Raw genomic sequence first — 15,030 nt, 5'->3', positions numbered from 1 at the left:
CTTAGTTTAGGAAAACAAATCCTATCAGAGAAATTTAAGAAAGTATATCAAATCCTAACAACTATAACAATTAATCACAAAATAATAATATGGAGATTATAAGGTCTCAATGAAACCACAGTAAATTAATTAAAGATAGCCAGAGTAAAGATGTGAACGAGAATGAAAATTCCCAGTTCCAGGGGCAAGGAAAGCTTTGCGCGTGAAAGAGAATGAGAATAATTATTTTAAATAATAACAAAAAACTCCACACATATTAATATATGAAAAAATAGATTACCTATAAATCCGATCCGGAGAGACACAACGATCTTCACTACATTCCTGTGTAATGGAGTTGAGTGTTTTGAGGGACCGCCCGTGTTTTTCTTATACGTGGGAAGATGAAATTGTCATCTGGTTGATGAAGGAATACCATGTCGAGGAATCTTGGACCATATTGTACAAGATAAGTAGTAATGGTTTTGATTTTGGTTTGAATTGTCCTTTGGAGGTAATGCCTGTTTATCCTCTCAAACTTTTCAAAGATGGTGATGTTTTGATGTTGTTGGACGAGCGACTCATCTACCACTACAACAAGACAAGAACTACTCGAGACATCCGGATATTTATGGATCTTGTTGCGATGGATCACCATACCTATGTCAAGATTTTCACTCCTAGCCTTTTCTCACTCAAGAGTTTAGGAATCGAAAATGTGATCTCGTTTTAGTCTACATTTATGTGTTCGTATAAAGTTTCTTAGTCGTTTAGGGATCAGGGTCTTAACGTTTATTTGCTCTGTAGTGTTTGCGTTTGGCCTTATCATGTCGACCAGTTGCACACGTTAGGGCGTAGCTAGCTAGTATATATAATGACGGATGCTATCAATAGTCACGTTATAATAGCTCATAATGTTAGTCAACATTCATGTTTTATTGTCATCTGGTTGTGTTTGTGACGAAGGTTTTATTATGTGATCGATGTTCGAGATTTTTGCCTTATTGTGTCGGACTCGGACGACAAACACACACACACACAGACACACCATATGTTGAGCCAGTGGATGCTCATACTCAGAGTTCCAATGCAATGTAAATACTCAACTGATGGTGATGATGTCCCTCAGGTGTTGATGACGTTTACAGCATTGGACTTGGTGTTGATCTCTTCGAATGCCTTGTTTTTACCTTGATGCAACACGTTCATCAAATCAATTGATATATTGAGTAAATCTTATGTTTTCTAAGAAAACTAGCTCTTGGAATGAGGAATTATTTATAGGACACATACAAGATACAACGGTGAACTAGGAAAGTTAGTGAACTTAATATGAACATGGAAACAGATCCTCAAATATGGAAAGTAATCTTCAGGCAATCTACTTACAAATGAAAACAATCTCAAGAGACAATAGAACTTAGACGGGATGGAATTAATTGGAAGATAAGTCAGAGCGCAGATACAATAAGGAATAAAGTTGATTAGGCAGTATATATTTGAAACTAATTAACTAAAATAAAAAAAATTGTAAATCCTAAAAATAAATATACCGGGTATTATTGGGTTTACGGAAATACCCTCAAGGGTATCTGTACTTATATATTTGATTGCTGTACATGAAGCTAAGTCAGATTTTCTTAATTTCTTTGAGAATTTGCTTAATGTGTTAATTATTTTGCTTATTGTGTTCGAGAAATTGATCTTTTTTTTTCTTAATTTCTTCTAAAATATGCTTAATATGTTGAAAATTTTGCTTATTGTGAGTGATGAATTTACTTATTGTATTCGAGAATGTGCTAATATTATTGGAGGATTTGCTTAATGTGTTAATTATTTTGCTTATGGTTAAGGAGAAATTGATCTCTCTGTTGTTTGCTTAATTTCTTCTAGAATATGCTTAATATGTTGAAAACTTTGCTTATTGTTAGCGACGAATTTGCTTATTCTGTTCGAGAATGTGCTAATATTGTTCGAGAATTTGATTATTTGCTCACTATGTTCGAGAATGTGCTTTTGTAGTGAGAAACAGTTTGATTTTTGCGTAATTTATTCTTCAATTCACTTAATTTGTGCGTTCAATAATTATAGTCAGGATTGAATTTGATTATGCAATTATGTTGCTTAATATGTGTAGACTATTGGAATGCGGCCAACGATGCGTAATTATCTTATTAAACGTGTGCTTAATTTGACCTCAAACACGCCTAATATGGTTAAATTGTTGCATATTGAAATTTTTTGGATAATACCATTAGTTTTGCTTCATTTGTTTTATAATGAGCTTGATTTATGCCGAACTTTGCAGTAACTTGATTGCTCTTATTCAGTCCACAGTTGTTAAGCGACTTAGACGATGGAAGAAACAGGATGATCCATAAAATGAACCGAGGGGAAAGAGGTTCAAAATAGGAAGAAGGAAATAACATCATTACATGTACTTTACAGAAGTTATTGTAAAACAAATTAATGCTTCTAGTGCAAAAATTATGCTTTCTCAAGCAATTAATCGTGCGTTCAATGCATTGAAATTTAATTCAACAAAACAGGTCTTATTTTGAATAAACATTACTCCCTCCGTCCACAAACAATAGATCTATTGTTGTTCGGCACGAGTTTTAATGTAAAATTGGTAAAGTAAGAGAGATGAGGAGAAAAAATAGATAAAGTAAGAAAGATAGGGAGAAAAAGTGAGTAAAGTATGAGAGAGAAGAAAAAATGGAAAAAATATGAGAGATAAACTTTTCATTTTTAGAAAGTGATCTATTTTTTGTGGACGTCCCAAAATGACAAAAGTGATCTAATTTTTATGGACGGAGGGAGTATGTCGTAATTCTTTTTAACACGATTATATTAGTTTGCATTTATTATTTTAACTCAATCTCAAAAGTAACAAAAATCTGTTCTTGAATGTTAATATCTCATGAATAAGTAAATTTTGGAAGAAATTTATTGTATGCCATGACAAGTGTATGGTATAAATATGTATTTAATCTAATTAACACAATTAAATTTTATCGTTTCACATCTACCATATATTGCATCTCCACTATAATATTATTGCATCCATCATATCATCATTGCACTGCATTATACTCTCTCCGTCCGCCATTAAATGTCTCATTTTTCCTTTTTGGTCTGTGCAAATAAATATCCCATTTCACTTTTACTATATTTGATTATTGGACCCTACATTCCACCAACTCAATTCACTCACATTTTATTATAAAATCAATATATAAAAGCAGACCCCACATTCCACTAACTTTTCTACCTACTATACTTTATAAAGTCAAACAATTTCTTAAAACTTGTGCCGATCAAATATGAGACATTTAATCACGGACGGAAGGATATGAAACAGTATGTTGCATTATTTGTTTAGAATGTTGCATGGTCGACAAGAAACCAAGATAGATACAACTACAATAATAATAGGAATTAAATAACTTATCATATCATATAACATGAAAGACTAAATTTATAGACGAAATAGAATATTAAAATCCAATAACAATCGAAGAAAGCATATAATGAGAATCCAATATTCTGTTCACCATAGAATTAGGAATTAATTTCATATATTGGGTGGACGAAAATGGTAGGATGTTATTTTTTCAAAATATGTTATTTTTGAAGTGCATCCCTAAAGGCATATAAATATAATTGATGTGAAACCTAATTCTTAATTCACAAAACATACGCAGCTACTAATTCTGTCACGCCTCTCTATCCGAAGCCTTGCAATCAGCAAAATCCGTTTGCAATGGCGCGATCTGTTCGATTTTGTCAAATCCAAAATCAAAACCCCACCCGCCCTAGTTCGATTTTACCGGGAGAACTCTCGGTTCGAGATTTTCAAAATTGAAGACGAAGACGAAGCCAATCTGGAGAGCCACGATCTTCACTACCATCCGCTCACAGATTTCGATATCCCTCACGGAAGCACAGGATCAATTGAGGGTATCACTACCAGTGCATTGTCAAGACATAATAAAAGGCGAGAAGATTACAGAATTAATGGTGAAGAATATTTGATTGACTAGGATTGATACCATTACATATTTTCCTAGAATAGATTGATTGTATTTACCATAGATAGAAAATTCTCACACCTATATAATAAGGTGATGAAGTCTATTGTAATACAAGACAGAAATATACAAAACCGATCTTCTACTCCCAAACGCTTTCTCAATATGAGTTACCCTAACCTCGCCTCTCTCGATTACCATCTTTAAGATGCATTGCTTCTTCTCTACTCACCATCGGTTAATGGTATTTACATATGCAATCTGATCACTCGTCAATTTACAAAGCTCAGTTACCCTGATTACTACAATTCGAATCAGACGGTACAATTTGGATTCGGTGTGAGCAAAATAAGTGGACAATATAAGGTGGTTTGGAATAATGCGGAGTTTCATTGTGTATTCACTTTCGGAACGGGAACATGGAGGCGCGATGAATCTTGGACTATAGAGTACAAGATGAGTACTATTGGTTTTGATTTAACAAATTTTTATAACCTAAATATACATGTCGCTGCAATTAACCTCTATAAAGATGGTGATCTTTTGATGTTGCTGGACTATTCAATTTTAGTCTATTACTCCAACAACACAAGAACTCTCCAACGAGTCAATATGTTGAATGATGCAGACGCAAAGAGGCCGGGTTATGCCCTGATTTTCAATCCTAGCCTTCTCTCACTCAAGAGTTTCGGATTTGAGAATGTGATCTCGTTTTAGTCCATAATTATAGTCTACATTTATGTGTTAGCGTCGAATGTTTGTTTGTCTGTCTTTGTAGGCTCATTTGTCTTTTAGTGTCCGGGTATAAACTTGTCATGTCGAATTCATTCGAATGAATTTATTGCGATATTATCTGACTTCTAATTTCATTTTTATGAATAATTTTTTTTTTAATTATTAATTTATGACATAATTTCTCTCTCTTCTCCCCCAAATCCTTCTCATTACCCCAACAGCGACTCCTTTATAAATAAAAGTTGGGTTTAAGATTTTTTTGCCAAGCACTTAGAGTGATCCACTATTTCATATAGCGGAAAAAGGAATGACCGACCGGTCTCAGGATTTCTCCCCACTAATGGCTCAGATTGCACCAATATAAACCAAAATAAGAATTCAACAACCACTTAAACAAAATAAAAGAACTATTCATACGTTGTTGAATAGAAATATGGGATACCAATCATTGATAGTTTTGTCATCATCTAATTGTTTTCAAATGGGTCCATTCAATGATGTAAAATATCACAATCGTAATGCGATAAAAGAATTAATTCAAATTACAAAAGATCATGTAATTCCAATTAAGAATTGTCGAAGCCTTTAGGAACAACCCTTATAATTGCGAATGTTTATTCATCTTACCATTTAATGATTCATAATCTGATCTTGGTAAATAACTATTTGCAACTTAACAATTTAAAACAGACTTTTCAAGTAATTAAATTTCAATATTATTTAATCAATGAAAATGAAAAAATTTATAACCCTCGTCCGTGCAGTAACATTATTTTCAATTTGAATTGGTATTTTCTCAACCCCAATTATTGTCAAGAAAAATCTACAAAAATGAATTTTGGACAGTTTATTTGTGCAAAAATATATTTAGCCAAAAACACACCACACCTAAAATTAAAATCGGATCAAGTAATACTTGTTCAAGTTGACTCTGTAGCAATAGGATCAGCTAAGCCTTATTTGGCTACTCCAGGAGCAACGGTTCATGGCCATTATGGGGAAATCCTGTACGAAGATACTTTAATTACATTTCTATTTGAAAAATTGAGATCAACTGAAATCATTGGAAATATTTATGGTTTTTCTTCGATAAGTGAATAAACAAAGGTAAAATAAAAATCCACCGATGGCGTCGTTGAAGCTGGAACATATATACACCCTTGGAACAGGAACATGGAGGCGCGTTGAAGCTGGCGCCGTTTCTGGCTGCAGATTCTGCTTGGGTGGACACATTGAATGTAATGGTAACCTCCATTGGATACTATATGATCCGAAGGAACCCTTACGGATTTGTGGTTTTGACATTGAAACAGAGTGTTTTAGCATCTTCTCTGCTCTGATGGGAGTTGGAGAGTTGGAGTTGATTGTTTTGAAGGACTGCCTGTGCATTTCATACAAACGGGAGAATGAAATTGTGATATGGTTGATGAAGGAATACCGAGTCAAGGAATCTTGGACAATAGAGTACAAGATGAGTGCTCTTTGTTTTGGTTTTTATTGGAAACCTAACTTTGATTGTGAATTTTTTTTTGTTAAGCGACTCATCTACGTGTACAACAAGACAAGAACCACTATACAAGTTGGTAGGTATGAGGATGCAGCTGCAGTTTATTACCTTGCCTATGCTACGATTTCCATTCCAAGCCTTTTTTCAATCAGGAGTTTACAGTGTAAAGTCCTTCTAGTTCGTGCCTGAGGTTTCTTTGTTAGTTGCTGTCCGGGTTTTGTCTTATCATGTCGCCCGACACGTACTATATATATATATATATATATTAATGTGCGTTGTTGATTGTAATCTCATTCTAGTTTGTAACGTTAATCTACATTATGTGTTATCGGGTCGTGTCAACGCGCATTATTAAATCATATTGTTATCGTGACCGTGATGAGACTTTTCTTATCGTGTTTTGGTTTGTTATGAAGTAAATGCTAGTAAACACATAATTAAAGTTAGCAGAGAAAAACACAAGATAAAATCTAAACTAGGAAAGGAAATCAACATAAAACTAAACAAGGAAACAAATTCTCAAACATGAAAAGTAATCTATACACAGATGAAAATGATTTCAAGAGAATGGAGATAATACAGTCTTGATCTCTATCAACTGCCCCGATGTTGAAACAGCTTCGCACACAAGGCTACTGCATGTAGACCGATGGAACTGATAGAATATGTTTTCATACACTCGTCAGAACGCCAAATGATAGAACTGATCGAATATGCCTAAAAAAATCAAGGAACTGATCCCACGGACTATCGTGAAAAGAATGGAAACTGTCGCCAGAAGAGAAATTTTTTCAGTGCTGAGGTCTTGTGAGGATGCAGAACACCAGCTCCAACAGCCTAAATGCTTTAAAGATGGTGATGTTTTGATGTTGCTGGATCATTTTATTTTAGTCTATTAGTCTACATTTATGAATTTTTGTCGAATGTTTGTTTGTCTTTTAGTATTCGGGTTTGGCCTTACCGCGTCGAATAGAAATTGTTGTTTAAAGTTTTCATTCGAATGAATTTATTGTGATATTATAAACATAGTTGTTACAATGGTGGAATTATGAGACTTCTAATTTCATTTTTATGAGTAATTTATCTAAGACCATGGAACCATTAATCATACACATACAAATTAAATCTGTCCACATAAAATATACTACCTCTAAAAAAATATGGACCCCACAATCCATTAATAACTCCTACCACTTTTTCTTCTCCGATTTTATTTTATAAATTGCGTATTAAAATTCGTGTCATTTAAAATTTTGTCTATTTTTTATGGACGAAGATAGTGTTAGTTTTAACAATTTGGACGTCCACCAAAACTATATCAATTCTAGAAATGAAATATTTTAAACACTACTAACACCACTAACTTTGCTTAAACCACTTTTCCCTAACTCTATCTTCCTTTACCAGTTTACCACTAAAAACTCTATCATTAACTTTGTCTATTTTTCTTAGATTTATTTACTAACTAAGAGTAATAATTGACGAAATCCCTAATTCTTATTACTGTAGCAGAAGAAACCCTATTTCTCACTATTTAGTCCTCCAAAATGAACGCCGCTGCTGCTTATTCTTCTTCTTCACCATTCTCATACGCATTCCATTTCTACCATCAATGGAGCGTAATTTCTTCAGAAATCTGCCATCAGAAATCACCTCCAACATCCTCTCGCGGCTCCCTATAAAAAGCATTGCGTTAAGCAAGTGCGTTTGCAAATCATGGCTCAATCTGCTCGATTCCGACGATTTCGAATACAAAACCCCACCCGCCCTAGCTCTCTTGCAGCAGATGAACTCAATTCGGTGCTCAATTTTCGATATTGAAGACGAAGACGAAGCCGATGAGGAGAAGAGCCATGATCTTCACTACATTCCGCTCACAGATTTCGATATCCCTCACGAAAACTCAGAACAACTGGCGGCTATGGCTGCTAATGGATTGCTTCTTCTGCACTCAAAGTTAGGGTTTTCTCAAATTCCTCTTTTTATATGCAATCCGATCACTCGTCAGTATATAGAGCTATGGGGCCCTGAGGATTACATCTTAGATGATGATGCTGTTGTTGTTGATGATGATGATGATGTTGATCCGTTGTTTTGTTTTGGATTCGGTGTGAGCAAAATAAGTGGGCAATATAAGGTGGTCTGTATCAATGCGGACACCGACTTTCACTATGTATACACCCTCGGAACAGGAACATGGAGGCGCGTTGCAGCCGGCGCTGCTTCTGGTCTCGGATTCTATACAGCTGCACACATTGTTTGTAATGGCAACATCCATTGGACAGGATCATATTATTCGCCTCATGCCTTACGGATTTGTGGTTTTGATCTAGAAAATGAATGTTTTAGCAACTTCGCTGCTCCTCCTCCTCCGCCTCCTGTAAATGGACGTAGCCGTCTAACCGGGGAGTTGTCTACTTTGAGGGATTGTCTCTGTTATTCATACACATGGGAAGATGAAATTGTCGTTTGGTCGATGAAGGAATACCATGTCGAGGAATCTTGGACTATACTGTACAAGATGAGTAGTAACGGTTTTGATTTTGATCGGGCTTCTGTTTTTGGTTGGAATTATATGTGCGTTAAACCAGTTAAACTTTTTAAAGATGGTGACGTTTTGATGCTGCTGGCCGAAAAGCGGCTCATCTACTACTCCAACAAGACACGAACTATTCAACAAGTCGGTATGTTTGAGGATGCAGCTGCGAAGGATTACGTTAGTGCCCTGATTTTCACTCCTAGCCTTTTCTCACTCAAGAATTTCGGATTCAAGAATGTGATCTCGTTTTAGTTAGTATACATTTGTGTGTTTGTGTGGAAGGATTGTTTGTGGTGTAGTTTTTTGGTTATAAGTCTTCTTTGTCGTTTACTGTTTGGGTTTGGCCTTATCGTGTTGACCTGATACACACTATATATAATTGGGATGTTGTATGTAATATTGTTGTTGCTACTGCACCTATGATATCTCTTGCAATTTTGCAATAAAGTGACAATTAGCCCCAATTTGTACCTTAAATGGCATTATTTAGTGGCTAATTTTGTTAATTACCTCTGATATGGAGAGCCTGTCATAGGCTTTTGTATTATAATAACAGGTTTTCTTATTGTGTGGTGTTAGGGTTCGAGCTGATCATGTTTTGTTGTTATTATTTGACTATTATGGATTTATATATATCATGGAGTTGGAACTGAAATGGACTCAGTTTTGCGGATGTATCAAAACTATAAGAAATGACCTCTTTTTTTAGAAACAAAGGAAGTATAATGCGATCTCGATCTAGTTTATAATGTTAAATTACTTTTTAGGATTACCATACTTCTGCATAATTTTGACACCTTACTTTTTCTCACTTAAGAGTTCAGAGTTTATAATGCTAGTCTACATTTGTGTTTTGTGGTTATCTGGTCATGTCCGTGTCTAAGGTTTCTTTATCGTACGGTGTTCAGATTTGGCTTTATCATGTCAACCTATTCTGGTGTGGCTAGTAAATATATTTTGGGATGCTCTCTATGATATCATTCTAAATGATAATGTCAATCTACATCATGCTCATGTTCATTTTTAATGTTATCTTATTGTGTGTTATTCGAGTTTGGCCTTATCATGTCGTCGAGTTTATAAATATTGTTGAGATACTATCTATAAATAAAAATGGACTAATTTCAGTGGACGTAACAAAAATGAACTACTGTGGCAATTGTTTATAATTTCATTCTTGTTCATAATGTTAATCTAGATTTTTTGGTCGTTATCGAATCGTGTAAACGTGATATCATTTTGTTATCGTGTGTACGAGACATTTTCGTGTTGAATGCTTTTTTTTTTTTATTATTATTAAGTGGTGTTTATGTTTGATCTTATCATTATGAGTTGTTTCATGTCAGGCTATTATTTGAAGGATGTATAATAGTAATATAAAAAAAATTATTTTTCATGAATGAGGAACTGTACACTTAGAAACACTATCTTTGTGAACCTAGTGTTTTCAAAATTTGATCGGCTTGCAACTGGTTCATTGAACTGTTGAATACTTGAGTTGTCTTGAACCAAATAATTCGGCCTCCCAAATTGAGGGGATCTTCTCTGGATTGACATATCTGATGAGAGCTTTGCAGAGAGGTCGGTTGCGTTTTCCTGCATCGAGAGGGGATCTTCTTCTCTGGAACATTCTGCATAATTTTTGGGTTGACGAAGCGCGGGTTCATGCCTGGTTGCCGTGAACTGCAATTTTATGCGTTTAAATGCAAATAATTATATGTAGAAATTAATTATTGCTTGCCACTGCCTCTCTTCTCCTTTCACATTGATAGTAACAGAATTTGGTTTTGCAGAACGGAGATTCTTTTTTCCACACATCTGTATTTGCAGTATACTATTTAAGTACCTTCTACCCAATTCTCTCGACCGCATGAAATTAGTTTTCATTGTATGATTCTTCTAATAATGTGCTAGAATGTACAAAAAATTGCAACTTATTCGTCCATTGTTAGTTTACTTATAGATCTTGGTCATCCAATCGTTGCATGTTAACTAATCTTGCATGTGTATTTATACATACGTAATTTTTCATGACATGTGGTATCATTGTCCTAATTGAGTATGTAAATGTAGCGCGATCGGCAAAGCTCATTCATAGAACATCATTAGCTTTAAGCTTTAATGTTTCCGTTTTCCTTATTTGCATACGAACGATAAGAATAAATAATTTCAAATTTACAACTAATTACTATTACTTGATGCAAGATGTTCGTGCTCGATCAAGTGTTTAATCATCGAACTAACATTGTCCATTTTTTGATGCATTATGCTCGATTGTGTGCTTGCTTAGCATTTTGAGGTTGAGCATCGTGCTTTCAAGCATTGCCCGGTTAACCATCAAGCGTAAGCAGCATTAGGCGGTGTCGTAAGTATGGGTATGTATTTAAGCCATGTTAGATTGTTGAGATTTTGACCTTGCAATCTACTGAATCAGCGGATGAAATCTGTGAACTTCTCACTAAGATGGCAGGCTTTACCAGTGAAGAAATGATTGAATTCACCAATTAAGGATTTGGGGTTCTTCTCATTCCTTCGGAACTTCAAGGAACTCAGATCTATTTCGTTGGACTTGACATGTCCTCGTAGCATCTGCAGTTCCTCACATTGGAAAGTGAGGGTGAAATTCAGCCATGGTGGAACTTTTTCTGGAATTACCAGCTTATGTTCCCCGGCAGACTTCTTGATCTTCATCTGATGAGGCTTATTCATCTGTGTGATTATTTGAATTTTTCAGTTTATAACTTTATTCAAACTTCACAATCAAGTGAGGAGGGCAGTTGTGAGCTTTTGGTACATCCCTGAAGAGAGCCTGGATGGTTAAATGGAAACCCCCGGACCAAGGATGGATCGAACTCAACACAAACGTTTGGTTCTCGGCTCAGGAGATAGATCATGTGGAGGTGGACTAATCCGAGGTTGTGATGGTGCTCTCATACGAGCATTCTGGACACCGCTAGATATATCATCTGGCCTTGAGGCTGAGCTACTTGCCTTGGGTCATTGGAACAAATATGCGTCCACCTCAATCCAGATAGTGGAATTAGCGGTAATGGAATATGATGTTCATTTTCTAAAATGAGAAGTTCTTATATTTCTAAGAAACGAATTAACAAAAAAAAAAATTCTATTTTTAAATGGAGGAAGTATTAAAGTCGCCCGGCCTAGCTCAGCCCAGGCCTGGCCCACCAGTGAAACGAAGCGGGCTTAGTTAGGATGGCCTCATTGGTTGAAATGGGCTCCAATTTGGCTATTTTGCAAACCAGGCCCAGGACTATTTGAACCGTGGACTTAGGCGTCCGTGCTGCTGAAAAACTCTTTGACATGATTCCGAAGCATGATGGGACATATATCCTTTTGGCGAATATGTTTGCCTCTGCGGGGCGGTGGGATAGTGTTGCCACAGTCCGTAAATTTATGAGGGATCGAGGAGTGAAGAAGGACCCGGGGTGTAGCTGGCTTGAGGTTGAGAAGAAGGTTCACGTGTTTTTGGTTGACGATGCTTGAACGGCCATGTTCCATGGCACCAGGTACAACTCCTGATAACTGCATTTTTGTAGAATGAATGAATGGCTATTAAATGAATTGCAATAAAAATATGTTAGGATTTGAATACATCCCTATATATATTCTGTCAATTTGGAAATAAAATACTGGATCAAATGGTCATGGAACTGATAAATGCATAGCTAGTTGCATAATTTTGTTGCTAAACTATGTCAAGGAGAAGTTATAAGTCTGAATAGACTACCTTCTTTAGATCTTTATGGATGAAAGTAATGATAAAGTGCCTCATTGTAACTAAGTACTAACTGAAATTGGAGCAAATACTTCTTCAAGTGCAATGTTTTATGGAACTGTGGAATACAAAACCTGAGCCCCGTGGCGATGAGGAGCCTATTAATCAAGGGGACGAGATCGAGTCAATAAGGGAAGCAGAAGAAACGAGACGAGAGGAAGATGGCAGGGAAGTTGAAAGAGCAATGTCGCTTGGAGGCACTTGCAACCACCAATGAGGCACGCGAAAGGTGAAAAAAGCTGGAAGCAGAGAAGACGCAACGAGCAATCGGATCGTGTGTTTTTAAATATATATAGGGCCGAGTCCCCCAAATTTTATCTCCTATTCCAATTGATGATGAGAGGTGAGAGATTTTCTTGATTTGTATGGGATGCTGCTATGAATATGCCATTGGGTTCAGTTGCCCTGTCTCTATTCCAATTGAAGCTATGCTCAACTTTATTTTCTATATAGTTTTAAATTTTAATCAAATGAAGCAAAAAAGTTTTTATGTTCAAAATTTAATCTTAAAATTTACATTAAGAGCTTCTCGATCAAATTTGATGCTCCCTCCTATTCTATTATCTAAGTACTCCCTCCGTTCCAATTAAGATGATATGTTTCTTAGTTAGACATAAAATTTTAGTAGTTGTTGGTTGTGTGTTTAATTGAAAAGATAAAAAGTGACTGTAAGTAGTAAATGTAGAGAGAAAGAAAGTTGAAAATTTCAATTAGAGTGAGAAAAAATGGTTGAGTGAAATAATAGGAAAAATAATCTTAGAGAAAATATTACCAAATATTGAAATGTGTGAATTTTATTTAAGACAAACTAAAAAAAAATGCCATCTTAGCTGGTAAGGAGGGGGTATAAGTTAATCTACTACGCACAACTTCTTAATTTATTTTTTTCCTAAAAATAAATATGATTCATTTTAAGTGGGATCGTAAAAGGAACGTAAATCACTTATGGTAGGATGGAATGAAGACTCAATTTTTTATTTTGTTTTGAAGTTGTATTTTATTAGTAACTAGTATCACCCCTGTGCGTTGCACGACTCTTTGAAATTTCTTCACATCAAATTGGAAATGTCAATTTACTTAAATAAATAAAATGATAAAAGATAAAATTATACGGAATTTATAATCACAATTAAAATTTTATAGAGTTTATAGATCACATTAATTAAAAAAAAAAAAAAAAAAACAAAAGAGCTTTACATATTGTCTTGTTGATTATTTTAAATAATATTGAAAATAAAATATTGTATTTATATTTGAATTGGTCTTTAATCTCATTAATTACTAATCAATAAACATTCAATAATTCTGTTAATTGAGAATCGATTAACTCGTTAATCATCTTATTAAAAAATATTCTCTCCGTCCCGCTTTAGGAGTCCCGGTTGATCAATTTTGGGCGTCCCGCTTTAAGAGTCCCGGTTGAGATAAATTAATAAAAAATACCTACAAAGTGTTAAAAGTGGGTCCCAACATCCACTACAACTAATAAAAAAGTGTTAAAAGTGGATCCCAACATCCACTAAATATTTATTCATTACACACTAAACACTTTTTTCTTAAAATATGTGACCAACTCAACTGGGACTCCTAAAGCGGGACGGAGGGAATAATGGATTAGGATGCAACCAAGAAATGAAATTTTCAATAAAAAATATGGATTCCCAAAATCGCCTATGCTCATGCATCTCTATCCACCGGATCTTCTCCGTTCATCATCTCCAACACTTTCATCGTCAGGCGTCGACCCCATCTTTTCAATTTAATAAAACACAAACAACAAATATTAGTAACAAAATATAATCACACAAAAAGAATGTACAAAGTAAACAAATTGTTTTTTCCAGAAAATTCAGTGAAGCAAAAGAAGGTAGTAAGTGATGTACAAGCAAACAAAGTAGTATATTTATAGCCATGGATTTAAATTGTATCCATGTATTCTTTATTTATAACGGCTTTAATGTTAAATAGTGCAACGAATAATAATTGTTAAGGAAAATAAAAATAATTAGTAGTAATTAAATAAAATTAATATCATTAAATCTTAAAAGTTTTATACTCCCTCCGTCCCGGATAATTCGGGTCACTTTGACCGGGCACGGGTTTTAAGAATTGTAATGAAAAGTGGGTTGAAAAAGTTAGTGAAATGTGAGTTCTACTTTTATATATTAGTTTTATAATAAAATGTGAGTAGGAATGAGTTAGTGGAATATGGAGTCCACTACCATAAATGGTAAAAGTGAAGTGGGACAAATTATGTGGGACAGACTGAAATAGAAAACTGGGACGAATTATCTGGGACGAATGGAGTAACGTTGATTCATGATTCACGGTATAAGCATGAACGATGATCTATATCAAAATTTATTACTACGTGTATATTAACAGTTAATCTAATTGTTGTAATTTGATCTAAAATGGAAGATAATCTAATTATTTTGCT

General features: G+C 34.8%; 1 protein-coding gene across 1 annotated transcript; it reads left to right on the top strand.

Moving 5' to 3' along the window:
• The first annotated feature begins 7,867 nt into the window (after window positions 1-7,867).
• Window positions 7,868-9,145, top strand: LOC125194754 (uncharacterized). The gene is made up of 2 exons (XM_089060077.1): window positions 7,868-8,162; window positions 8,436-9,145. Exons 1-2 carry the CDS (start codon window positions 7,868-7,870, stop codon window positions 9,044-9,046), a joined length of 906 nt encoding a protein of 301 aa, XP_088916203.1. The 3' UTR covers window positions 9,047-9,145.
• The last annotated feature ends 5,885 nt before the right edge of the window (window positions 9,146-15,030 follow it).

Source organism: Salvia hispanica, chromosome 6 (genome assembly GCF_029641045.1).
Source record: "Salvia hispanica isolate PSC_SH4W2 chromosome 6, Shi_PSC_v1, whole genome shotgun sequence".
Lineage (NCBI taxonomy): Eukaryota > Viridiplantae > Streptophyta > Magnoliopsida > Lamiales > Lamiaceae > Salvia > Salvia hispanica.
Note: the sequence above shows the minus strand (reverse complement) of the source record. Positions and strands in the feature narration are given on the sequence as shown.